The 24,659-nt window shown below is 44.3% G+C and overlaps 2 protein-coding genes across 10 annotated transcripts in view; one reads left to right on the forward strand and one right to left on the reverse strand.

Annotated features, from left to right (window-relative positions):
• The window catches only part of ARSG (arylsulfatase G), a 1,970,563-nt gene that overhangs the window by 1,087,869 nt on the left and 858,035 nt on the right, over positions 1-24,659 (forward strand). The window lies entirely within an intron of this gene.
• LOC146810302 (uncharacterized) lies at positions 20,803-24,235 on the reverse strand. Its single transcript, XM_085614961.1, has 7 exons — positions 24,203-24,235; positions 23,752-23,900; positions 23,561-23,645; positions 23,337-23,437; positions 23,163-23,213; positions 23,027-23,069; positions 20,803-21,612 (listed from the first exon to the last, which is right to left on the reverse strand). Exons 1-7 carry the CDS (start codon positions 24,233-24,235, stop codon positions 21,574-21,576), a joined length of 501 nt encoding a protein of 166 aa, XP_085471087.1. The 3' UTR covers positions 20,803-21,573.

Below are 24,659 nucleotides of genomic sequence, written 5' to 3' on the forward strand. Positions count from 1 at the left end.
TTGAGAAAAACAAACCTGTCCCTACTAGCTCCAATGTTGATGAGGTAGTCTGTCAAGTAAAGAAAAAGGATTTAGAAGTCAAAGAGAAAAATGTATCTGCCTCAATTGCTGACATTTTTTCCAATAGTGTTGGCAAGCCAATATGTTTTAGGTGTGGGAGACTAGGACATCTGGCTAATGCACCTTTCTGTCCTGCTTTAAAAGTTGTGTGTAGTACCTGTGGAAGAAAGGGTCACTTTGCTAGATGTTGTAAAAGTAAAGTAAGGAAAGGAGATCAAGTTACTACAAAAGTCCAACCTCAAGTCAAAGTAGTAACTATTCAAGTAGATGTACTAGAAGCCATCCACCCATCTCATTTGGTTAATATTGAAGGGGTTGAATTGGAATTCAAATTTGATTCGTGTTCTCACTTAACCATGATTAATGAGGACATCTTTAAAAAACATTTCAACACCTCTGCTAAGCTTGTTAAAAGTGATGTTTCTCCTCAAGGCTATGGTGGTACAACTATTAAAAATGTTGGGGTATTTTTTAGCAACAATAGAGTTGTGTGGACGCATGATTGCTGGTAAAGTGTACGTAGCTAAGCGTGGTGATGTGCTTCTAGGGTGGCCTCATCAACGTCTTTTGGGTGTCACTCTCTATCCCAATACAGTTCCTCAAGTTCAGATACAGCAAGTTGATGACCTTGGCTCAATGTTTGCAGAACAATTTCCGGAAGTGTTTGGAGACAAACTTGGATGTCTCAAGGGATATAGACATCGCATTTGGCTGAAAAAAGATGCAATCCCTGTAGTTGCTAAAAGTAGAAGAATACCTGTCAGTGAACAAATCGGTGTTCAAAGGAGATTGAACGTTTGATAGAAATTGAGCCAGTAGAATCAACGGAATGGTTGGTTCCCATAGTTGTAGCTAAGAAGGCCAATGGAGAACTTCGGCTTTGCATTGATTTGCGCTCCCTTAATAAAGAAGTTATAGTAGACCGTTTCCTGTTGCCCAACATTGACAAGATGGTTGGAACCTTAGTGGGTGCAAAGTTCTTCACCACACTTGATTTGGCGTCAGCCTATCACCAGGTTGAACTTGATGAGTTGTCACAAGAGTTGACTGCGTTTGTGACACCTATGGGCACATACAAATTTCGTAGAATGCCTTTTGGGCTTGTATCCGCAGCTACTGTTTTCCAGCGTATTATGTCAAGGATCTTGAGAGGGCTTAATGGTGACATAACTCAAGAGTGTGTGCGGTGTTAGAACGCCTGAGGGAGTCGGGTCTAACACTAAAGAGAGAGAAGTGCAAGTTTGGTGTTGAGGAAGTCAATTACCTTGGACATTGTATTACTGGACATGGTGTTTTCCCAAAGAAAGAATTAGTTTATACTATTGTGAACATGAATGAACCAATCAATAAAGAGGAACTTCTATCATTTCTTGGAATGGTGGAGTTCTATAGTAAGTTTATTCCTGGTTATGCTGACAAAACTCCAACCTGAGGAAACTTACAGCAAAGAGTGTTGTTTTTCAATGGTCTGACGAGTGCGAAAATGAGTTCCGTTTCATAAAAAAAGATTTGATGAAAGCTCCTTCCCTACAAGTGTTTGTGTCAGGGCATGCCACTTACATGTTGACTGACGCCAGTTTAATGGGACTAAGAGCGGTATTAATTCAAAAGAATGAGGGTGTAGAAAAATTGATTGCTTGTGCATCAAGGTGCCTGAGCGGTCCAGAGTCTAATTATTCAGTAATTGAAAAAGAATCGCTGGCTATCTTCTGGGCTCTAAGAAAATGTAGCAATCTTGTTTGGGGTACCAAAGTAAAGGTCTTGTCTGACCACAAACAACTTAAAGAAGTTTTCTGAAAAAAAGGTTTATATTCTATATCCTCGAGGATTAGAAAGTGGATTATTTCTCTCCAAGAATTTGATTTTGAGGTAGATTATATTCTTGGGGTTATCAATAATTCTGCTGACAGTCTTTCTGGGTTGGTCAATCCTAAAATGATTAACCTAGATGAAGATGTTAGCAAAGAGGATGATCTTGTCAATGTCTGTGAGGTGACCTCTGGTGCTATTAGTGAATCTGAATGGAAAGATGAAATTGAGAAAGATCAAGAGATTAAGAATGTCATAGAAATGTTGAAGGGTAACAAGCGCTTGGAGAAACCGTGGGCTCTGATTGGGGAAGAGCTCTCAGTTATTGATGGTCTTCTTGCTCGAGGTACCAAGCTTGTTCCTCCAGCAGGTATAAGAAGTAAACTTCTCAGTTTAGCTCACTCTGGCATTTTGGGATAGTTAAGACAAAAGAGTTTATAAGATTACAATTTTGGTGGCCAGGCATGGACTTAGAAGTCGAAAGGTTGGTTCGGGAGTGTGTAGAATGTTGTGCGAGTGATAAGATATTAAAAACTAGACAAGTTCCTATGGTATGTAGTCAATTACCAAAGTATCCTTGGAACGAGATTGCTTTTGATATTGTGGGTCCGTTGCAAGGTGTGAGTGACACTCCCTATCTTATTGTAGTTTTAGATCTATATTCCAGGTGGATTGAGGGGGGTGCAGTTAGAGACATTTCAACAGGGTGTGTCATTAAATTTTTAGAAGGAATCTTTAAAAGATAATGTTTTCCCAATAGTATTCTTTCTGACAATGGGCCACAATTCTGTTCTAGAGAGTTCTTAAGCTTTCTAAGTGACTGTGGTATTGTTAAAAAAAGAAGTGGTATTTACCACCCGGAAACAAGTGGAGCAGTAGAAAGAGTTAATAAAACCCTCAAAGAAAGTATACGACTAGCAAGGGTGAATAATTTGAACTGGAAAGAGGTTTTGCAGGACAGAATTACAGCTTATCATATGTCACCACATTTAACTACTGGGAGGTCACCCTTTGAACTTTTTAAGGGAAGAGCACCCAATTCAAAATTATGTCCAGGATGGATGAATTTAAACAAAGGTCTAGTTAACAATCAAATTGGTGTTTGGCGAAACAGACAGGTGAATAAACAGGTCGAGAGGAAAGCATATTTTGATAATAGGAAATCTGCCCATTTTAGTGATGTGAAAGTTGGCGATATGGTAAAAATTAAAGCTCCAGTCGGATGTCAGCCTTGGTCAAAGTTTTCAAGGTGTAAGTCGGCAATCAAATTATTCAGAAATGCTGTTAAAACTGATGATGGCAGTATTTGGAACAAAAATCGTGTTGTTGTAATTAATCCTAATTTGTCCTCCTTTAATGGGCAGAGAGTTCTTGGTAACCCTTCTTACTCCTTGACGAACACCACTCCTTCTTCTACTAGGCCTCCAGGTCCACCGACGTGTGTCAGAGAAAGGAGTCAGAGGGTGCGAAGACTCTCAGAGTACATGAAAGACTATGTATGATATGTTTCCTTCATATTTTGCCCAGAGTACATGAAAGACTATGTATGATATGTTTTCTTCATATTTTCATTTAACTGAAACTTTGTACAATATGTTTGTTTCATATTTATACTTTTATTTCTATTGTTGTAAAGGAGGGAGATGTGTGACATTGTATTGTGCCTTTAAGTTGTAAAGAATACTCTTCTACCATCGTTCCATGTGGAATGTCTGTTGGAGAATGTATATAGAGATTCCATGAAAAGGCAGTTGAACTGGGCAGTCGATGGCTGAGGTGAATAAACCCTGCTTACCTTATTCTCCTGTTTACCTGTGTCTTCTTCTTCCATTGAAGACACTACAACCACCAGGATACCTTACTGCGTTAGGTGAATTGATGGGGCATTATGACTTGCAGCTGGGACAATTCCTTACATATGAAGCACTGACTCAAAGCTTTAGGGACCTGTGCGCGGGGGATCGGGAGGCGCCTGTGACACATGATGTTTTACAACTATTGGTCTCAAAGGGATCCACTAAACACTTAGTGACTTGGCTCCATTGATCCCTTATGACAACGGTGCGCAGTCCCCTAGTGGTTCTCCGAGGCAGATGGTAAAAGATCCCAGAACGGTAACTGTCTGACCGGGAGTGGCAGAGGGGTTTAGCCTCCCCTCGAAAGATCCTTAGGAATATGAGGTTAAAATATACCCAATTCAATTATATAAATATGACTTATATGACACTGTGCAAAATCCAGGTGATATGTGGGGGTGAGCCCCGCCCATGCCCCAATGTGGTCACTTAGATGCCGATGTTGCACACAAGGTCTCACACGGCCCTAAATTGCGGTCTTACTGAGTGGAAGTACTCATGGCACTGGAGCCGACACTTGGGTGGTCCGCTCCCTGCATCTGGAGACTTTTCTTATGGGACTGTTCCTGAGACTGACCTCGTGAAAAGTTGGCTCAAGGTTTATAGCCTTTGCTTTGGCTAAAAGATGAATAGCAATGACTTGGAAATCGGCTAGAGGTTCTAGGGTCCAGACATAGAGGGAGGATGTCACCCAGTGGGCAAGGGCTGAGGCGAGGGCGTTGGCCAGAGAAGAGGCTAGAGGAGTACAGACTCACCCTATTGCAGCTCTATGGACAGAAGTGCGGGTGACTTGGGAAAACCCGGAGATTGGCTGGGGGGAGGAGTCTGTGGAGTGTGGTGACCAGCCAGAACGCGAAGTAGCTGGGACACCTGGAGGCCAGACAGAAAGGGTGACCTCGGGATGATCCAGTAAATGCTAACAAGGCCCTGAGCTTTCCGCGTTACCCAGATGGAAAGCAGAGAGGTGACTAGACCACCCTATGCTGTACACTACACAATGCAAAAAGAACAATTGATGGACAGAATGCAGAACAATGTCATACATTCACCCCAGTACAGAGATCTGGGACTAAATCCATCTTTTTTTGCTCACCATGCCATTCCAGTGTGAACCCAGACATAAGCAAATCAGTCTTGACCTTCCGCCCAATGGGAACAGTCCAGCCCAAACATCACCTTGTGTTTGCTTTTTGCGCCTTAAGTTGGCAGGGTATGCCCAGACTTGGGTCCCTTGCTCACTTTGCCACTGGATTCAAGCTAGCCTGGCGGAAGAGGCGTGTTACCCTGAACCCGGTCCCTTGATGCTTGTTTCCGGTTCAGGGAAGACCTGGCTTGGCAGTTCGGGCTGGACTGTTTCCATGAGGCACAGTGTCAAGTCTGATTCGCATATAGCTGGGTCTGAAATGAGGTGGCAAAGTGAGCTAAAGAACGATGATGAATTCAACCCAGATCTGTGACTGGGGGTGAGTGTCTGAAAAGTTTCAGCGCTCCGTCCATCATCTCCTTGTGTTTCCTTTGTTCGCCCTAAGTTGGCAGGGTATGCCCAGACGTGGGTCCCTTGCTTACTTTGCCACTGGATTCAAACTAGCCTGGCTGAAGAGGGGTGTTACCCCAAAACCGGTCCCAGGATGCTTGTTTCCGGTTCAGGGAAGACCTGGCCTGGCAGTTCGGGCTGGACTGTTCCCATGAGGCACAGGGTCAGGACTGATTTGCCTATAGCTGGGTCTGAACTGAGGTGCGAAGTGAGCTAAAGAACGATGATGGGTTCAACCCAGATCTGTGACTGGGGGTGAGTGTCTGAAAAGTTTCAGCGCTCCGTTCATCATCTCCTTGTGTTTTCTTTGTACACTACACAATGGGCACTATCCAAAAGGTACTGGATATCTTTAATGACACCGGCAGGTAGCACCCCAGGCCCCTGCCGCGCACACCTACACCTCTGGTAAATGAAGGCCATTGCTCATTGATGTTGAGAGTTGTAGATTTGATACTGACTGAATTCTTTCAGTGTGTGCAGTCTCCCTGTGTATCTGTATTATTTTGTGTTGATTACTATTGTTTCTCTGGTTCCCTGTTACATACCCGCCATCCTAAATTTCTCGGCATGAAGATCCGTTGGATGGCTTTGATGCTTGCCTAACCCCCCCTTCATAAAAGCAGGGGATTATTTTTGCATGATCGATATTGATGTACAATGATTATGCCACTCAGACTAACTTCGACTATAGTGATGGATGTTGATACTGAGGTTGTGTGTTGCCTTCTTATTCTATAATACTCTACTGTGACATGTTCAAATACAAAATGCCAATACAAAATACTTTAAAAAAAAAAAAAAGTCTTGCTATTCCTGAAAGCTGGGAAGATGGTAATTTTAGCACCACAAACCCTTTGTTAATACCCTTTGCAGGAAAAAAAACAGACCCTTTCTTCTGCAGCACCTTTTTCCAATTTTTCCAAAAATAAACTCCAGGGGAGTCCACAAATCCTGGGTACCTTTCGAATCCTCAAGATGTTAGGAGAAAAGGAGGTAAATTTGGCGTGGATCCCTTATGTGGACAAAATATTACAGGGGCCTCAGCGCAACTACCCCAAGTACCCCAAAAAAGGCCTAGCACGTAGGGCATAGCAGCAAAGGTGTTAAATATATACCTATTGGTAAGGCATCAGGAGCAGTCAGGCTTACAGTAGCATTTTATAAACAATACATTAAAAACCTTGCTGCACTCATACTGACTATGGTACTCGAGGCATGGAAGACTGGGCAACTACCTCCATCCCTGCCAGAAGCTATTATAGAAATTGGGTCGCTGGTTGAGGGGGAACAGTGAAACCCTACTTAAGCAACAGCCACAATCCTTGTCAAAAAGAACCACAAAGAGTCACTAAATTAACCTGTGCTTAATACTCTGGTAGCCTGGCACAAAAGCAGTCAGGATTAATTTAGAGGCAATATATAAAGTATTTATGCGCCACTTCAAACAATAATAAAGTGAAAGCACAACACAAGAAAAATGGCACACTGTGAGAAGTTGGCCTGATGTATGATGTCACTAGTTCTAGTGTACACCTTATATCAGTCCAAATACCCTTATGGTGATTGGTTGTAAAGTCAACCTTATAGACCAGCTATCCTAGTGGTAGCATGGACAAGAGCAGTCTTAGGCTAAACTCTGAATGGCATGTGAAGCCAGCTGTGATACCATATATAATCCCTTGAATACCAAATGAAAGGACACCACAACAGATATATATATAAAATAAAGTGTATTTATTCTAGTCAAACCCTCAGCACTCTTTATGAGATTAGAGGTAAGTACAACACAGTCTTATTTAAGCATACATTAAGTCCCACAGGTAAGTAATACAGTTAGGCCCTAGGGGCCACGCAAACCATATACTAAGTAAGTGGTATAAGAACCACTGTCACGGAAATAGAATAGGCCTAAGCCTAGGGAATCGCTGGGGCTACACTACACTAGCGTTAGGTAGGAAGTGGGAGGCCCACGGGATTCGTGTGCAGAGTGGAAACACTCACGCGTAATGCGTAAAAGTCAATAGCAATAGTACAGTTTAGAATACGGTAGGTTTAGGACACTTCCGGAGTAGCTAGGAAGTTGAGACTTGAAAACTAGATACTAGGATAGTCACTATCCTGATGAGCACCGGAGTACCCAAGTTACCTAGCCCACAGGCTGCGGGTGCATAGGGGTGAAGATGCGTCGTTTTCGTCGTCGACTCCTATGGATGCCTGAAGAAAGATGCTGACAGGCAGTCAGTGAAGAGTGTCCGGTGGATCCCAAGGCTGGGATCAAGAAGAGAGGAAACCTGCAAGCAGAAGGGACAGAGTCAAGGTCACTAGCCAGTGACCACGTGGAACCAGGAAGGAACCAGGCGATGTCGTGAAGATTGCAGGTGAAGGTGAAGCTTGTCGCTGCAGCTAGGAGGACCAGGAAGCGTCGAGGACGACCAGGACCAGGAGGCGAGCTGTCCCACGAAGGCTCTTGCTGTCGGCGGCGTCGAAGTTGGACTAGGACTCACCAAGCCTTGGCAAGCGGAACCCACGAAGAACGAAGGACTTGCTTCTGGTGCAGACCAGGAAGGTCTGGGGTGCTTCTTCTTTGCAGAGAAGCGGGAGCCAGTCTGGAGGAGCCAAACCAGCGCAGAAGATTTCAGGGTGCGTCGTCACAAAGGCCACTAGCCAGCGGGCAAGCAACCGGACAGACGCAGCAAGCAGGAAAATGCTGAAGGGCCCCACGCAGGACTCGTGGAGTGTGGGGGGCTGATCTTCGGTGCAGATGGTGCTTGGGGTTGGGGCTTCTCAATCCCCGGTGCACAACTTCGAGGGTACCTCAGAAGCTGCGCTTTAAGTTACTAGCCACTTTTTCCAGGTAGCCGGTCCCACGTCGCTCGTCGCCTCCACGGATCTCAGCTTTGCTGTGGATGTGGATCAGGGTCGGAGAAGTCTGGAAGTCAAGGCTCTGGTCAGGCTCTGCAGTCGGTTCCTCGTAGAACGTGGGCAAAGCAAAGGGTAGTCTCTTGATGGTGCCTGTTTGCACAGGGTAGCCACTCCTTGGCTACAAGGGAGATTCTTCAGTCTTCTTCTTTCGTCGAATGTCGAAGGTCCAGAGTTTCTGTTCAGTTTTGCAGGTTCAGGATAATCTAATCTTGAGGCCCAACTCCCACTCTTATACTAATCTGGGGGGCTGGGATACCTGCTAGGTCACGCCTTATGGGTGGGACCTGGGAGGGGGTGGTTACACCCACTTCCCTTTGTCCAGTTTCGTGCCAGAGCTGGGGCTGGAGTGCCCCAGCGCCGGTTTGAACTGGACTATGCAAGGAACACCTTGTGTGCCCCAGGCATGTCTCATTCCTTTCAGCCCACCCTGCCCCAATACACTAAAGGCTGTCTGGGGAGGTGCTAGCACCTCTCCAAGCAGGAAACCTATTGTCCAGGCCTCCCTGGCTGGGATCACTCCCAGCAGCAGGAGGTCAGACTTGTGTCTGTGGCAGCAGCATCCATTTTGTGATGCTGAGGCTCTGGTCAGAGTTAAACAGCAAAGTAGGATTTTAACATGTCTCTCCCTCTAGAAGGGAGGAATAATATCCTCATCACCAGAAATGGTATGGGGGTATTATTCCAAAGTGTTAGACACCTTACACGACATGTTTTGATAAAGCCAAACCATAGTTACCATAACCGTTTAAGATTATAAGGCACTTTAAGAGTATATGGTAGGCTATATCATAGAACAGCTATAAGGACTTGGTTCCGAAAGCTGCAGACAGGCTCAGCTCATGCTAGAGCACCATCTCACATGTTACCAAGCACTCTGCCTCCAGGATTGTTAAGGCCTGCCATAGGAGTGACTGATAGGTACACATGTGTCTATATATAAGGGTAGATATAGGCATACTATATCTAAGCAAGGGGTGATTACACGACCTTGCCCCAGCTGAGTGATCAGCCAGTTGTGTCTGATTGGAAGGCCAGACCAGGGGTGGCATAATACATGCTGCAGCCCCTGGGAGGCCTAGGGTACACCTATGCCCTGGGTACCTAGGGTACACTGTACAGGGTCCAATAAGGTGATCCTTACCAATTGGTTATGTACCTAGGGTACATGGAGTCCATTTTAAAGAGAGAGCAGACAGCCTGGGACCCTGAATGGCAGGATCTCAGGCCAACTAAGTCGAAAAACCAGCTAGACACTAGGCAAAAAGTTGGGGGTAACCATAGTCAGATATCCACCTTCCTACACACACTAATTTAGAAAAATCTAGGAAACTTCTATAGATTATTGGACACCAAAACAACAAATATCTAATCAGTAGAACCGGAGTTATGAGTTTTCAAAGTTTAAAGTGAAAAATAATGCTTAAAAGATCAAAGCATCAACCGTGGACATCTAGTTGTGTGAGACCGGGACAAAGTCAAAAGTTATGGCTGACTGCCGTGGAGCACGGTTTCAATACATGAAGTGGATTGGGCACGGTGTCTGCTTCCCTTTGGACCACTGCCAGACTGGGAACCGAAAAGGGGCCTGGCAAACTGGTCACCGGCCCTGCCTCCAAGGTAGAGGGGGTGCGGCCGAGCTGTTTGCTAGGGCCGGTTTCAGCTGATTTTGTTACAGGGGGCTGGCAATATTGCCGGCCCCCAGTAACAAAAAAGGCCCCCAGGGGCCCAAAACTGGTCCCCACCCTGGATTCCCACCGGGGAAATGGCCGGTGCCTGCGACTGCCAGTCCGGCCCTGCTTTGGACTTAGCAGAATGTTTGAAGAAAGTCACCTGAAAGATAATGCAAGGCAGCCAGCAGTGTCCGAGGAAGCAGCGGCGTTGTCGGGGAGCCGCTGGATGAAGTTGAGGTGAAGATTTATATGTTGACACTTCGTTCTATTTTAATGGAAGTCGGAAATCTCCATTGAATGAAAACTACAGGTTGTAGCCGAAGAGGGCTTCATGAGGCTGAATAACCCTTCTACAAGGAGCTCCTGAGCTGGATTTGCTGCTGCAGAGATGAATGTAGCAGGAGCTGCCACAAAGTTAGGCTAACCTGCGATGCACTTTGGGTGGTTCAGCGAGCAGGTAGGTCCTGCTCTCCTTCCTCTCAGCGTACTTTTCGGCAGAAAATGTTCTAACTCTTACGTTTTGCATTTAGGCTATGTAAGCACATTTAGCAGCACTTCCAAGGGTCGAGCACTGGAGGGGCACAACTTGAGGATCAGGACTCCCTCATGCTTGGTCCAGGTGTGGGTTAAAGATGTATGGAGGCTTTGCTGTCTCTGAGGCTATGATAAGGAGACCAGCCATATAGCCCTAGGAGTCACTCTAGAAGGTTTTGGTTCAAGCAGGAAAGCAGGTGTCAAGGAGCGGGCCGGCTTCAGGCAGCACGGCAGGCCTCTTGGTGCAGCAGGGCAGTCCACTGAAATACGCAGCAAGCCACAGGTAGCAGGGCAGTCCTCCGAGAGTTGGCAAATCCAGAAGTGAACTGAAGAGTGGGTCTAGGGCTCCTAATTGTATACCTGGTGCCAGGTGAAGTGGAAGAAACTTCTGGAGTTTTCTCACAGGGAAGCGTTGGGAATTTCTTGCCTCCCTACACTGATCCCTGGCTGTCTACAATCACCCTAGGCTGGTGCGACGTTATTTGTATGTGAGCTGAGGCAATGACCTCAAATTGCAAGTGGAGCTGTGTACAGCACCGCCCCCTCATCCTGCCAACACCCAGTTCCCCTTTTGTGTGGCTGCCTAGGAGGAATAAACAAAGGTCATCTGCCAACTACACCTACTTACATGACCCAGAAACATCCAGCCGGCATCAAATGGCTAAGACAAGAAAGTGACAAATTTCTAAAAGTAATACAAATGGCAAATAGCCTCGTTTACCATAGATCAACATTTATTTAAAAGGCATGCAGACTTTTTTCAAAATGTCCCCACCATTTCTTACAACAATTTTTTGTAATTACTTCAATTTCTACAAGGAACAATTCAATTAATTTTCAAACAAAACCACAGTGAACAAAGCATTTTTTCTTATATGAGCCTGTTATATGAACAACTGTGATTTCAATATCAATTTGGTCAGGTTACAGTAAAACTTGTTTAGTTTATCATTAATTACAACAGTAGCTAAAAAGAAACTCACAAATTCATTCAAAGTTGGGGAGAGGTTGTGGCCTAACGCCTAGGGCAGTCAAGCTAAAATCTGGGGAACCGGGTTTGAGTCTCGGCAATGATGCTCAACATACTGTGATTCTGGGCAAATCACTTAATCTCCACGTGCCTAACGAAAAATTTAATGTGTCCTTGTGTAACGCAACTGGTGCTCACGTAAAGCCCTCTGATACCTGATACCTTCGGGTCAAGTTTGTGCTATATAAAACTCAGAAAAAAAGTCTCCTGCCCTCATGCCATATAGTGCCCTTAAGCAAAAAAGAGTTCACTCACCAAGGCACTCTCTCAGGCAATCCAATGCATTTCGATCTCCATGGGATGTCAACCACTTTCTGAGATCTTCATCAGAGCAGTATAGTTCATATACAGTCCATATACAAAATACACACATATGGCACTTCCTTTTGGTGTAAAATACGGCTATTTGGGCTTACGCTAGGGGTGAGATTTGTTTTAAAAGGGAGTGTTTGGCCTGGCAAATGATTAATTTTGCCAGTCGGAACTGCGCAAAGGATGCGTTGATAGGCCTGAGACTTAGCTGGATGGCATAAAATGTGTTGAAGGCTCAGAAGTAGAATTTAATTTACATGCCCTGGGTATATGCTGTACCACTTTAATAGGAACTTATAAGTAAATTAAATGTTCCTATTGGGTATAAACTAATTTTACCATGTGTGAAAGAGCGAGCACAAGCATGTTAGCCCTGGATATCAGTGGTAACGTGCACAGAGTCCTAAAAGCCAACAGGGAGCGTACACCACCCCACCGCCACTTACCCCCGAAACAATGACAACAAAACCCGAAATAGGCAGACACATACTCCCACGATATCTTCTCGGTCTCAAAAAGAATTTGAAACTCTTCAAACAAAAGTGGGTAACATGTCAAAGGACATTTCAAGGGCAATACAATCTTTGGAAAAAATACTAGAAATAACGGCAAACACCCACTCCAAAGTCGAAAACGTCCATAAATTAGTGCATAGCTCTCAAGAAAAGAATAGAGAGACAACCATGCCAGTATCAAATAGACATAACCGACCAGAGAGAAATCTTAAATACCTATCAGACGATGAAACTTTAACCATATTGCGATCATATGAGCCGGAAGCTAGCAGCAGAGGGGAGGAAATTAAATCCGTACCGATTGATGCTAATAGAAAATCCTGGCCTAAGAATAGGAAACCCAACCTTAACAATCTACAACAAGTCCAGCTAACTGCCAATACTCGAGAAATGAACAATACAGGGAAACCATTGCTATGCCTCCTGCTCAACTGTCGGTCCGCAGCAAAACATGCTTCAGACATCGCTGCCCTCATAGTTAGCCAGGAAATCGATGTAACTATTCTAACAGAAACTTGGCTTACGGAATCCTCTTCCCCGTTTATGGATCTTCTGGTGCCCCCTCGCTATAACATAGTGAGATTAGACAGACGATATAAGACAGGCGGTGGTAAAGCCTGCATACACCGCTCGGACATAGAGATCAACCAAATTCAGTCCGACCCTCTCGAATCATGTGAATACCTAGGCATCAAGGTAAGAACAGCAGATAATCAAAGATGCAACCTGCATGCGTTTTACCACCCACCAGGCAATAATGCTATGTTCATTGAACAATTAATGGAGATCATCACAACTAACTCTTACAATCACACTAATAACATATTCCTAGGCGACTTCAATTTACACTGGGATGACAAAAATGACAAACAGATCGACACTCTTAAAGACTTTTTCACAGATCTAAACCTTATTCAAGCATGCAATCAACCAACCCATTCGAAAGGGGCAACTTTAGACTGGGTAATCTCAAAGAGGAAAGATATCACAATCCAATCAATTGCTCCTTGTGATTGGTCAGACCACCATGCCATAACCTTCCTGATACCCACAATAAAAAAGATTAGGACCGCGTAGCCTGTCAAACTGAAAAAGTGGTCCCGGGACACCAAAGACCCTAATATGGTGCTATTAATAGCAAGATGTGAGAAGGGAATAGATCCGCCTAACAACTTGCTGAACGTTAACGAACTCACTGAACACTACACCAAATCAATGACGAATATAGTCAACGCCACCATGCCATTAAAACTAAAAAGAATTTCTGAGATGGATAAAAATTCATGGTTTAATGAGACATTGAATGAAGATAGGCGTAAATTGAGGACTCCTGAAAGGAAATGGAGACAGCACCCATCATCCCCCCAGCTTAAAACACTCAGAAAGATCAGAAACGAGTACAACAAAAAAGTACTCAACTCCAAGAAGGAATACTTTAGATCGGAACTTGACAGCGCCAAAAACAGACCACGGAAACTATTCAAGAAATTAAAACAACAATCTAATAAGCTGGCCAAATCTGCACACGAAACCATTAAAACTCAACTGAGCTGCGATGAATTCTCTACATTCTTCACTGACAAGGCCAACACGCTAGAAAGAGAGCTCAGGCTGGCAGCCGACAATCTTCCTAGTCAATTACCAACACAAAATAATGATACCAAAATAAACGACTGTGATAGACTGAAAAGCAATGCACATTTGGCAACCTTAAAGCTATATGACCAAAATACCATTGACAAAACTCTCTCGGATATCAAACCTAACAACCACTACATTGACCCCCTCCCCTCTAAATGCTTAAAAAGAATCAATCATATCGTCGTCCCTGTATGGACAAAGATAATAAATGCCTCACTATCTCAAGGGATCTTACCGGAATGCCTCAAAGCAGGTCAAGTAACTCCCATCATCAAAAAATCGACAGCGAACCCAGCAGAGCCAAATAATTTTCGCCCAGTAACCAATATCCCAATACTCGCCAAACTGATTGAGAAATATGTACAAAATCAACTGAGCAGCCACATCGCCAAATTCAAGTTGCTGGACGACTGCCAATCCGGATTCAGACCAGGCCACAGTACAGAAACAGCAATCTTACATATAGTGGATGATGCGCTGAAGGCCCTAGATCACAATCAAACATGCCTACTACTTCTTCTTGACCTGTCGCCTGCCTTTGACACGGTAGACCACGCAAAACTGCTAACCAGGCTTCAAGACAGGATGGGACTATCTGGAACTGTTCTGAAATGGTTTGAATCCTTCCTTCAGAATAGAACTCAAAGATTCCTAGTCAACCAAACGCTCTCATGCCCAAATTCGAATGGAGTCCCTCAAGGATCAACACTATCCCCATCATTATTCAACCCTCATGTCGAACCCCTCACAGAAATCCTCCGACGCATGCATATCTTATCACATGTACGCAGATGACACTCAGATCTACATCAAGATAACATCACTGGAAGACATAAAGAAAATGAATGAGGCCTTAAAAATATCATTACACTGGTTATCTAGCAATCATTTGGAACTAAATGCACAAAAAACTGAATTCCTATTAATATCACCATCGAAGAAACCCACCGAAGTGAAGGAATGGACCAAACTGATCACAGCATTAAACTGCACACCTACACTAGTTGATTCTGCAAAATGACTGGGAATCACGCTTGACAAGAACCTAGACATGAAAGCCCACATTAAATCAATGACGAAAAGTGCCCGGTTTCACCTGAACTATATTAGAAAAATTAAACCTCTCATCTCCACAACGGACCTCAAACTGGCAGTCCAATCGTTGGTTATTTCAAGGATTGAATATGGATGTACAACTTTAACAGGTCTTCCAAAAATCTCCACAGCTCCACTAAAAGCATGTCTAAATGCGGCGGCAAGACTCATTACTGGATCCAGAAAATTCGATCATATCTCCCCTCACCTAAAAGCTTTAAACTGGTTACCATACGAAGCCAGAATTCAATTCAAACTGGCATGTACCACACACAAAGCGCTCCACTACAAATCTCCGAGGTACTTAGCTCAGAAAATAGAGCTTTCGGGTGGAAGCAGACCAGGTAGGGGCGCCAAAGTGTTGCTGCTGAAACCACCCATCTTTCGGAAGAAGAAAACGTATGACAGAGCTTTCTCCGGAGCAGCCCCCAGAATCTGGAACTCACTCCCCCCAAACATTAGAAAAATTCCAAACATAGCAACATTCAAGAAGGAAGCGAAGATCTTCCTAATGAGCAAGTTCCTTCCATAGGCTAGACTGTTCACCTTAGCATCGTAGCTAACACTCAAACGTCGACAGGGCAAGTATCTGATGGAGAACTTTCGGAAAGGACATCAGAACCATGTGTATAGAAATACTACTACACGTTGTAAACGAAATTGATAAAAATCATGTACAGGAATATTATATATATAAATGCTGTTATCCGCACTGTATTACAAATGTTGCACATGTAACTGTGAAGCGCTCTGATACCCAAGGGTCAAGTCCGCGCTATATAAAATTCTATAAATAAAATAAATAAACATTGATTCTGATAACAGGAGGGGTGAAGGCAAAACGTTTGGGGGTGATCCAGCAGAGGAGGCCAAGTACAACAAGTAACAATTATTAAACCGGATAAATCAAAGTCCAATGTGAATGGTACATACCGCTTTCGCTACTAAACACTGACACTAAGATTTTTGCAAAGGTAATTGTTTGCCACATATTGAAATACATGCCTGGCCTCATTCCAGCTGATGAGGTGGGTTTCATCCCCACAAGATCAACAAAATACAAACTGTGCATGTTCTTTGAGATGTCAGGTGCGATCGACCTGGAGATACCAGCGACTGCAGTTTTATGTGGCATCAAGATGATTTTCGATTCCTTGGAATGAGGGTTTTTGAATAGCACATTTAAATGAATGGATATGGGGGAACGATTGGAAATCGCAATTGTACTCCGACCTGCTTTCTAGATTTAAAATAAAAGGCACCCTCTCTTAAGAATTTAAAGTCACTGTGGTACTTGCCAGGGCTGCCCCTTGTCTCCCTTGCAGTATGCACAGGCAGTGGAGCTCTTGGCACACATGACCAGGCAATCAGACAGCATCACTCGCATAGATATTTTAGATTCCTGGGAGGCTACATAGTAATATCATTGTACACAGATAATATTTAACTATACCTCAGAGATCCAGTAGTGGCTTGCATGGCTTGCAAGTGGTGTCGCGCGTGCAGTCGCGTTTAGGGTTGGTGTGCGCAATATAAAAAAGAAAAAGAAACTTACCTTGCCGCCTTGACTCAAGGAACAGGAAGCACAGCCAGGCCCCACTGACCAATCACAATGCTGTAATGCAGCGTTGCAATTGGTCTGAGTGCCTGGTTCGACGCTCAGCCAGGGAATGGGGGCCTGGGCATGTTCTCCATGCAGGCTGTAATGCAGCCTGCATGGAGAACAGGGAAAGTGCACATGACCGTTTTGGGCGGCCCAAGAAGACCCGCAAAACAGTCATGTGCACTTAGGAGGGGGCAAACCACTCCTCCCCTGCCATTCTCTGAGAGCAGAGCAGCCCCTAATCCGCCCGTCCAAAAAGGCAGCACAGAGCAGAAAATGATAATAACTCAAGTTATTATCATTTCAGGTTTTGTACTTTGCACTGCTTAAAAGTAGTGGTGTGACGCTCCTCCGCCATAGTGGAGGTGACACGACTGCATAGATCTCACTGTGAACTTAAACCCAGAATAAGAGAGATCACTGAATTTGGTACACTGTCAGGGTTAAAATAAACTAGGATAAAATAACTGATATTCCCTATAACAGCTAATACAATGGCATGTGCCATCACCTGCCTGCTACAAAGGATAGGCAATTTGGTGCAATATTCTGGCATACAAAGTGATAGAGATACGCAATCTTCTTCAGAGAGAAAAGTGACTATGCCACATTCAAGTTGTTGGACCAAATTGATCACTCGATTTGGTTGCCGTTGTCCCTAAGAGAACAGTTGATCTTCCCGCTCAGCCACAGATAATCCTTCACAACCTTGGGGACTCTAATGATAAAGCTGACGTAGGCAGGTAACCCTACTCAGAATGAAAAGGGGAACACTACTGCTGCACATGAGACGGGAGTTGGGTGCCCCAAACTTGGAGGTCTATTTCTATGCAGTATAGGCACGCTACGCAAATTTAAAGGGGAAAGGGAACTGCTTAATCGGCTAGGTATGTTTTTATATGACAAAAGGAGATAAAAAATAAATCCATATATTTTTTTTTTTAACTCTTTTTATTAACAAAGCTCGAGACACCATACCATACAAAAGTGTTCCTATAAGTACATCAGGCATCGAACACAGAGAATCAATGACCAATGTTCATTAGTACAGCGGGCAAATTTGCTACCTTCTGGCACATCCCTATTCCCCTGCACCCAATCCTCTATACCTTCGCCACGGCATCCACACTTTTTCCCACTTTTTGACACATCCCCTAGTTTTATACACTGTTTCTTCGGCCCTCTGGCACCAATCAACATCTCGTTTCAACCTCTCCACCTGTGGCGGTAAAGGTGCTCCCCAGCACTTGGCAATATTGCGCTTCGCTACACCCGCCGACAGAGCCAGCCATATTCCCACGTATCTGGACCAGTCCGCATCACCACGAATCATTAATAAAATCCATTTCGGCTCTAATGGAACAGGCTGTCCCAACACCTCTGTCATGATGTTCGTGACTCCCTGCCAGAATCGGGACATCTCAGGACAATCCCACAGAATGTGCATAAAGGTCCCCTCCTCCCCACATCCCCTTACGCACAGCGGAGTCAGTGTCTTACCCCAGGAGTATGAGTGAGTGTGAGGATAGTATGTGCGATGAAGGATCTTGAGCTCTACTAGCCGAAATCGGGAGCGTATGGCTACCTCTCTAGGGCTCTGATTTGCCTCTTGCCAGTCCTCGTCGTCCATGGGCCCTAGATCCTTGACCCATGCTTCCCTAAGAGCAACCAGGGGGTCTGGTATGTTGTTCATTAATTTACGATAAATCATGGAGGTTGGTTTTTCCTTAATGGGATCTAGTAGTATCCTATATTCTAACGGGGAGTAGTCTGTAATGGAAACTCCACTGTGTATATGTGTGCGCAAAGCATGCAAGAGTCTCAGATCTGTGTACCTCTGCGATTGGTGCAAGTCGTTCTCTTTTTGGAGAGTATCGAACGCAAGGGGTGAATCCCCCTTCCATACATCCCTCAGATATTCTATTCCTATTCATTTCCATCCTTTAAAGCCCGACAGCGCAGCCACTTCACTCAACAGATCACCCACCCATAGCGGGGTTTTGCCTGTCAGTGTTTCGGCCCGGCCCAGTAGTTTATTCGCCTCCCTTCAACACTGGATGACCACTTTGGTGTGCTCTGGCCATTCCGGTCGCGACCGTCGGGAGTACAGGAGGGGTTCACAATCCCCCCCCTGGCTTGACTGCTTTATCCGCTTTATAGGCCGGTTCCTCCCCCCCTACGTACACCCAGTCGCTAATGACTTGCAACTGGGAGGCCCAATAGTACAGCCTGACATCTGGAACAGCTATACCCCCATCGTAGACTCCCCTATGTAACTTATGTAGCGCGATTCTCGGCGCGCAACCCTCCCACAGCAGTGTCCGCACTTCCTGCAATATACGCTTGAAGATATTCGGAGGAACCTGGAATGGGGTATTCTGTAGAATATAAAGGAGCCTTGGTAACGTCATCATTTTAAAAAGAGCCGCCCTTACCATCAGAGAGAACGGGAGCGTACGCCAGTGACTGACGTCTGTAGTCAGGTGACTCATTTGGGGCCCAAGATTCCTATCCAGGAATTCTTTATGATCCCTTGTGATGTGTATTCCCAAGTATTTAAAGCACTCTAACGCCACCAATGACGAGCACCGCGGCGGGACTCTGGGGGAGGGGGCCCAATAGTGGAAAGATCACTGACTTTGACCAGTTGATATTATGGTACAGAACAATATCATCAGCGTACAGGGAGATACACTCCTCCCATCCCCCCGGCACCCGTCTTCCCCAGATCATAGGGTCTCTGCGCCAGTGGTTCCAGCGCCTGTGCAAACAGGAGCGAGGATAGAGGACACCCCTGCCTAGTACCTCTCCTCAATTGAAAGGATATGGACATGGCTCCGTTGACGCGCTGTAGGCCTCTCGTACAGGAGTCTGACAAAGCTACAGAAAATGGGGCAAAACTCGGCCTCTGAAGGACCATAAATAGGTACGGCCATTCAATGCTGTAGAAAGCCATTGAGGCGTCCAGCACCATCAGTGCCGTATGTGGAGTCTTGTGGCCCCTAATAAGAACGAATAGGAGGGTATGAACTGCACAGATCAGCTGGCTTTCCATCTTTATATATCACTACTATCGTCGCTGCCTTTTGGTCTGCTGGCAGGTGCCCCAAGTCCCGCGCCTCCAGCAGCATTTCTCTAAGCTGAGGGAGTACGATCGCAGCCTGTTCCTTGTACATCTCAACCGGGAGCCCATTGGGACCTGATGCCTTCCCTGATTTAAGTGAGCCCACTGCTTTAACCAGCTCCTCCACCGTGATGTCTGCTTCTAATTGTTCGCGTGCCTCCAGAAGCTCCATTGTTAGGTTAAAGTCCTGAAGAAACTCTGCACAATTTGCTTCTGACCTTGTGCACACCTGCGCGTATACTTGCTCGAAGTGCACCGCAAAGGCTTCTGCAATATCATGACTAGTGGATTGAAGCACCACTTCCCCATCACGGACTCCTAGCACCCAAGATCTATCTCAGTCGCATCTCTCTAGCCACGCCAGGAGTTTAAGAGCCTTATCCCCAACATCGTAAATGCGATGTTGCGTGGCTAGCGCATATGCCCTCGCCTCACATTCTGCCAGAGCCCGAAGGTCCCGTTGTTTCAACGCCAACCTATGGCACGATTCCGCGCACGAGGCACTCTCAGCGTCCCTTTCCATTTGGCTTATGTCTTGTTCTATTTGCCTAATCTGCAGAGTCTCCTCTTTTTTCTGCGCTCCAACCAACGCCTGCCCTCTCAATACTGCCTTATAACTATAAGCCTCCCACAGCGTAATGTGTGATTCCTCACGGAGCTTGTCGCTAAGTGCCGGATCTCAATCCATATTTAACTGGGTATAAATAACTGGTATTTTAAGTAATTACAGAAAAACAAATTAAAAACACACTTTAAACCTACGTTGTCAATCAAAAGAAAGAAAATATTTGTAGACAGAAGTGAAAAATGTGCGTAGGCTTTATGCAGTCCTAAGTGAAGGAAACCAATAGGTATAGTGGGCTGACCCATGCTGTACCTAGTGGTAGGACGAAGCAAAATGTATATGACAAACCAACCAGTGGATGAAATCCTCAGACAAAAAAGTCGTTCTATGTTTGTAAATTGTGTACGAGTTTTTTGGAAAAGCAGTAGTCTGGTGAGGTAGCTAAAGCTGTTTCAAAGGCCAGATCTAGTCATCTGGAGCAGGTAAAAGATGTTCCGAACCTATTGTAAGGAAGATGGTATTCCTCACAGAAAACCCTTAGCAGCCAAGTCATTTATTTCTGAGTTTGGGAAGCAGTACACCTTGCGGACTAGTTCACGTACTCAAACACGCCTTTGCAAACTAGCCGCTTACTTTGGAATATACACAACTATGAAAAATGTTTTTTCTTGTGCAGCAGACGAATGATTACTAGAAAGGAAGCCACCAAAACATAAACATTATTTAGGGTCGCCTGAAAGATTATGGGGACCATACTGAAAAGGGCAATTAAGAGAATGTGAAATCGAACTACAGGAGTACTACCTTGTGAATTCATAATACCCGTTGTGAAATGGCCCCATAGCATTCCTCAGCGATAACTTGCTTCTAGGGTCCATTCATCTTTCCCTTAGAGGTCCTGGCTGAATTAGTTAATACACCTACTTTTTAGGCCTATTTACTTGTTCAGGACCTTCCAAAATCTGAATGTTAGGATGGTGTTCAGTTTGCATTTAAATTGTACGACAGGCAGCCAATATATTTTCTGAATGCTCTTCTACATTGACCTTCAACATTGATGGTGGCACTGACTCTATCACTCACGCTTCCAGGACGTCTGTTGTGTCTTGTAAAGTGTCATCCATGGAACATACTCATGTATTGTTGCCCAAGAAGCATCATGTGCTTTCTAGCAGAGGGTCATGCTACAATTAATGCATCTGCAGGTCAGCCTCTTGGACGATTCCATTTCCTGCAGACTGTCCATTTTACATTTCAACTTAAATGCTTAATTTGACCAGTCTTTGTTCATAAATTTTGCCTAGGTCTCTGTGGCATCATTTCTTCCAAGCCTGTGAATCTGTGAAAGAAAAAATATTATTTTATTTTAAAAAGGCCAACCACCACATGAATTATAATGGCTTTCTTTTGACAATGTATTGCCATCCTTGCATCCGTGTGTACGTGAAGTCTGCTGTGTCCCTGCACTGCATTTCTCATTGAACATACACGCTGCAACAGAGGTGGAACTGTAGTACTAGTCAGTGAATCTAACTGGATGACAAGCATTCACATTATCGTGAACGGAGCATTTTGTTACTTCAAACACAGCGTTCGTCAAAGATGAAAACTCTATTTATCTGTCAAATTGCAGCAAAATGCCTGATCTGTTTAGAAGACCGTCATGTCTATAATATTGTTTACGCACATTAATACATTTCCTCTGGAATGCTATTTGCCAGTCTGTCTGTCCCATTGATCTTTTGACTGAGAAATGCACAACACAATTTAAGATCCAATTAAAAAGAACCCTTGGAAGTAGTGAGCATGTTATTTAACTACTTACTGTATTGGAGGCCCTGGTTTAATATTTTCCATTGACTAAAATTATACGGCTGTCTCACCCTACTGTGGTTCAACGTGGTGGAGAGATCCAAAATTAATGTTTTGACTGGCCTTCCTAGAATTGTGGCTGCAAGCTATAAATTGCCAGGTTCTAAGAGATGCCCATTGAAAGTACAGAGGCGACAGAGGGGAAGATAAATTTAATTTGCATCAGGGTCTGGTTAGGAATGATCATAGCATTGTATTCCGACAGCTTTTCATGTAGACACGCGTAAGGCCTTACACGTCATACCGCACGTCCCATTCAACAACATACATATGTAGCAGCATATCAATAAGAGTGTATCAATTTACGATGGTAGACTTGAATGCTGGAATTGGAGACCATATAAAACTAAAGGGAATGCCAATGCTGACAAATATTTATACTGTTTGACTGTAGAAGAAAAATGAACAACTACGTCCGTACTAATTAATAGTAATTTATTAAGACTTGATCTGTTTATATCATACAAAATGAGTTATTTTATGAAGATATTCTGATCTGGACACATAAACATAATTCAACATGGTGAACAAATTGTATTCACAAACAACAATTAATACATTTACGACAAAGACAAAAATGAACACTGGGACTCTACTGTCCAAATGGCAGAGAAACGAATCTGACAATCAATCATACACCACTCCTCATTCATACAAAACACTCACACAACCAACTAAACTCAATATGCCTTTGGTTATAATTAGAAACAACCAAAGGAGTCTCCGCACACGTACACTTTAAAGAGTAGTACTGCTGTAGGTGTGTACAAAAAGTATATTCAATTTGTCATCAATTTGTAACAACATAGAACAAAACACCCCAACGGACTAAAGATACACATGACTGGAGAAAACAAAGAGAAGGTCTACGCGTTTCGAACCTCGTTGATTTTAGATGCTGGGGTTCTCATCAGGACCATAACACTGCAAAGAGAAGAAAGGCAAGAGTAGATGTAAATCTGGAAAATGAGAGCGTGCAAACCACACTATTCGCCTACTCAATGTGGCTAGACTTACCCAGAGGGAAGTGCTTGGCGGGTGCCCTTTAGTATTTCAAAGAGGGATACACTAAAGGAAAGAAAGCAAATTCACAGGTCTAACGTTAATCAAGAGTACTCAGGTCAGGGTCATAAGCGAACTGAAAGTTCAATGCGGCTGAAACAGCAGGAAGAGCCCGACAGCGGCCATTACCTTGCACGTAAATGAGACCCAGAAGCAGCACAGGAAAGTGCGGCTGAAAAGAAGGAATCAATCCGTCGTAATGAAATCCAGTCAAAGCGGGACAGTCCGCGCTGAAAAGAAAGAAAAATAATCAATTTTAAATTGGTGTTGAAGTTTAAAAAAAGAGAAGAAGCGAGGTTTATTTTATCGTCGGCAAAATCAGTCCGTATTGCTGACCTGAACACAGAGCATACCTCGATACAGAGTGGGATGGTCTTCCACACACAGTATACGGGGTGGGCGTGCAGCAATCTATGTAGCAAGCCTCGAGCGACGAAACTAAAAATGGATGGAAATCGGCATTACTCGAAGGGTTTTACAATCCGCTTAATCTAGCAACACGGGGGAAGTATCAGAGAAAACGGTGGGGGGAGAGAACAGTTACCTAATTCGTAGCTGTAAACCGGCGTCTTCGAACCCATCCGGAGAAGGAAGCTTCAGAGTCAGCTCTTCCTGTTTGGCACTAAATCGCTTTCTGACGTGCAGCTGGAATTCTGGGAATTGTAGTCCCTTGTTGTCACGGTTACTCAAAAGCTAGGGAAATGACCGGCAAAGTATGCGCGCTGGGGGCAATTTCAAATGGTCCGTTGCTGTGACTAAGTCATTTACTACTTCCTGAAAAGGCCAAGTAACGTTAGGGGACATTAGCGATTGAAACAGGTCCTAAGTGTCATAAGGAAAACGTGGGTAGTGTGTCCTCAAAGTCTAAAGATTTCTGATAATTCATTGAGGCCCGAGATTGCAGTGTCAAACTTAACAATTAACATTGCTTCGCGTTGAGCCAGCCTGAGTTCCATATCTCCACCTCTCGGGTCACGTTCTACTTTAGAGATTACTGTCCAACGGAGATCTTGTTCTCCATGCGACATTTTCCGCCAATGATTAACCAGGGGTGCGGCTTCTACATTTTTTCTGATCCGGGATTTATGTTGTGTTATTCTTTGTCTGATCTCTTGGTTGGTTTTTCCGATGTACAATAATGAACACGGGCACATAATTCCGTAAATTACGTATTTAGTTTTACAATTAGAAAACGTGTCATGTTTCCAGAAAATCCCTTTGTGGGAGAACAATGAACCCTCAACCGTTTGGTCGCAGCATGAACATGTCCCACATTTATGATGACCTTTTATGGGTGTCAAACCCATCATTTCTCTTAGTGATGGTTTTATTACGGTTTTCAGTGATGCCCTGACTACATGGTTGGCCACTTTTCTTTCTCTTTTGAAAGCGAACATAGGGGAAATTTCTAGAGATGGGTCAAGATTTTGAATAAGATGCCAATTTTGATGA

This window comes from Triturus cristatus, chromosome 7 (genome assembly GCF_964204655.1).
Source record: "Triturus cristatus chromosome 7, aTriCri1.1, whole genome shotgun sequence".
NCBI classification, from domain to species: domain Eukaryota; kingdom Metazoa; phylum Chordata; class Amphibia; order Caudata; family Salamandridae; genus Triturus; species Triturus cristatus.

Excerpts from the sequence above, each read along its gene's own strand:
- LOC146810302 (XM_085614961.1), bottom strand. The coding sequence starts at position 24,235 with ATGTCGCATGGAGAACAAGATCTCCGTTGGACA. Across the intron at positions 23,646-23,751 it reads GGTTTACAGCTACGAATTAG|TTTCGTCGCTCGAGGCTTGC; the intron begins GTAACTGTTCTC and ends ATCCATTTTTAG. Across the intron at positions 21,613-23,026 it reads CAGCATCTAAAATCAACGAG|ATTCACAGGCTTGGAAGAAA; the intron begins GTTCGAAACGCG and ends TTTCTTTCACAG.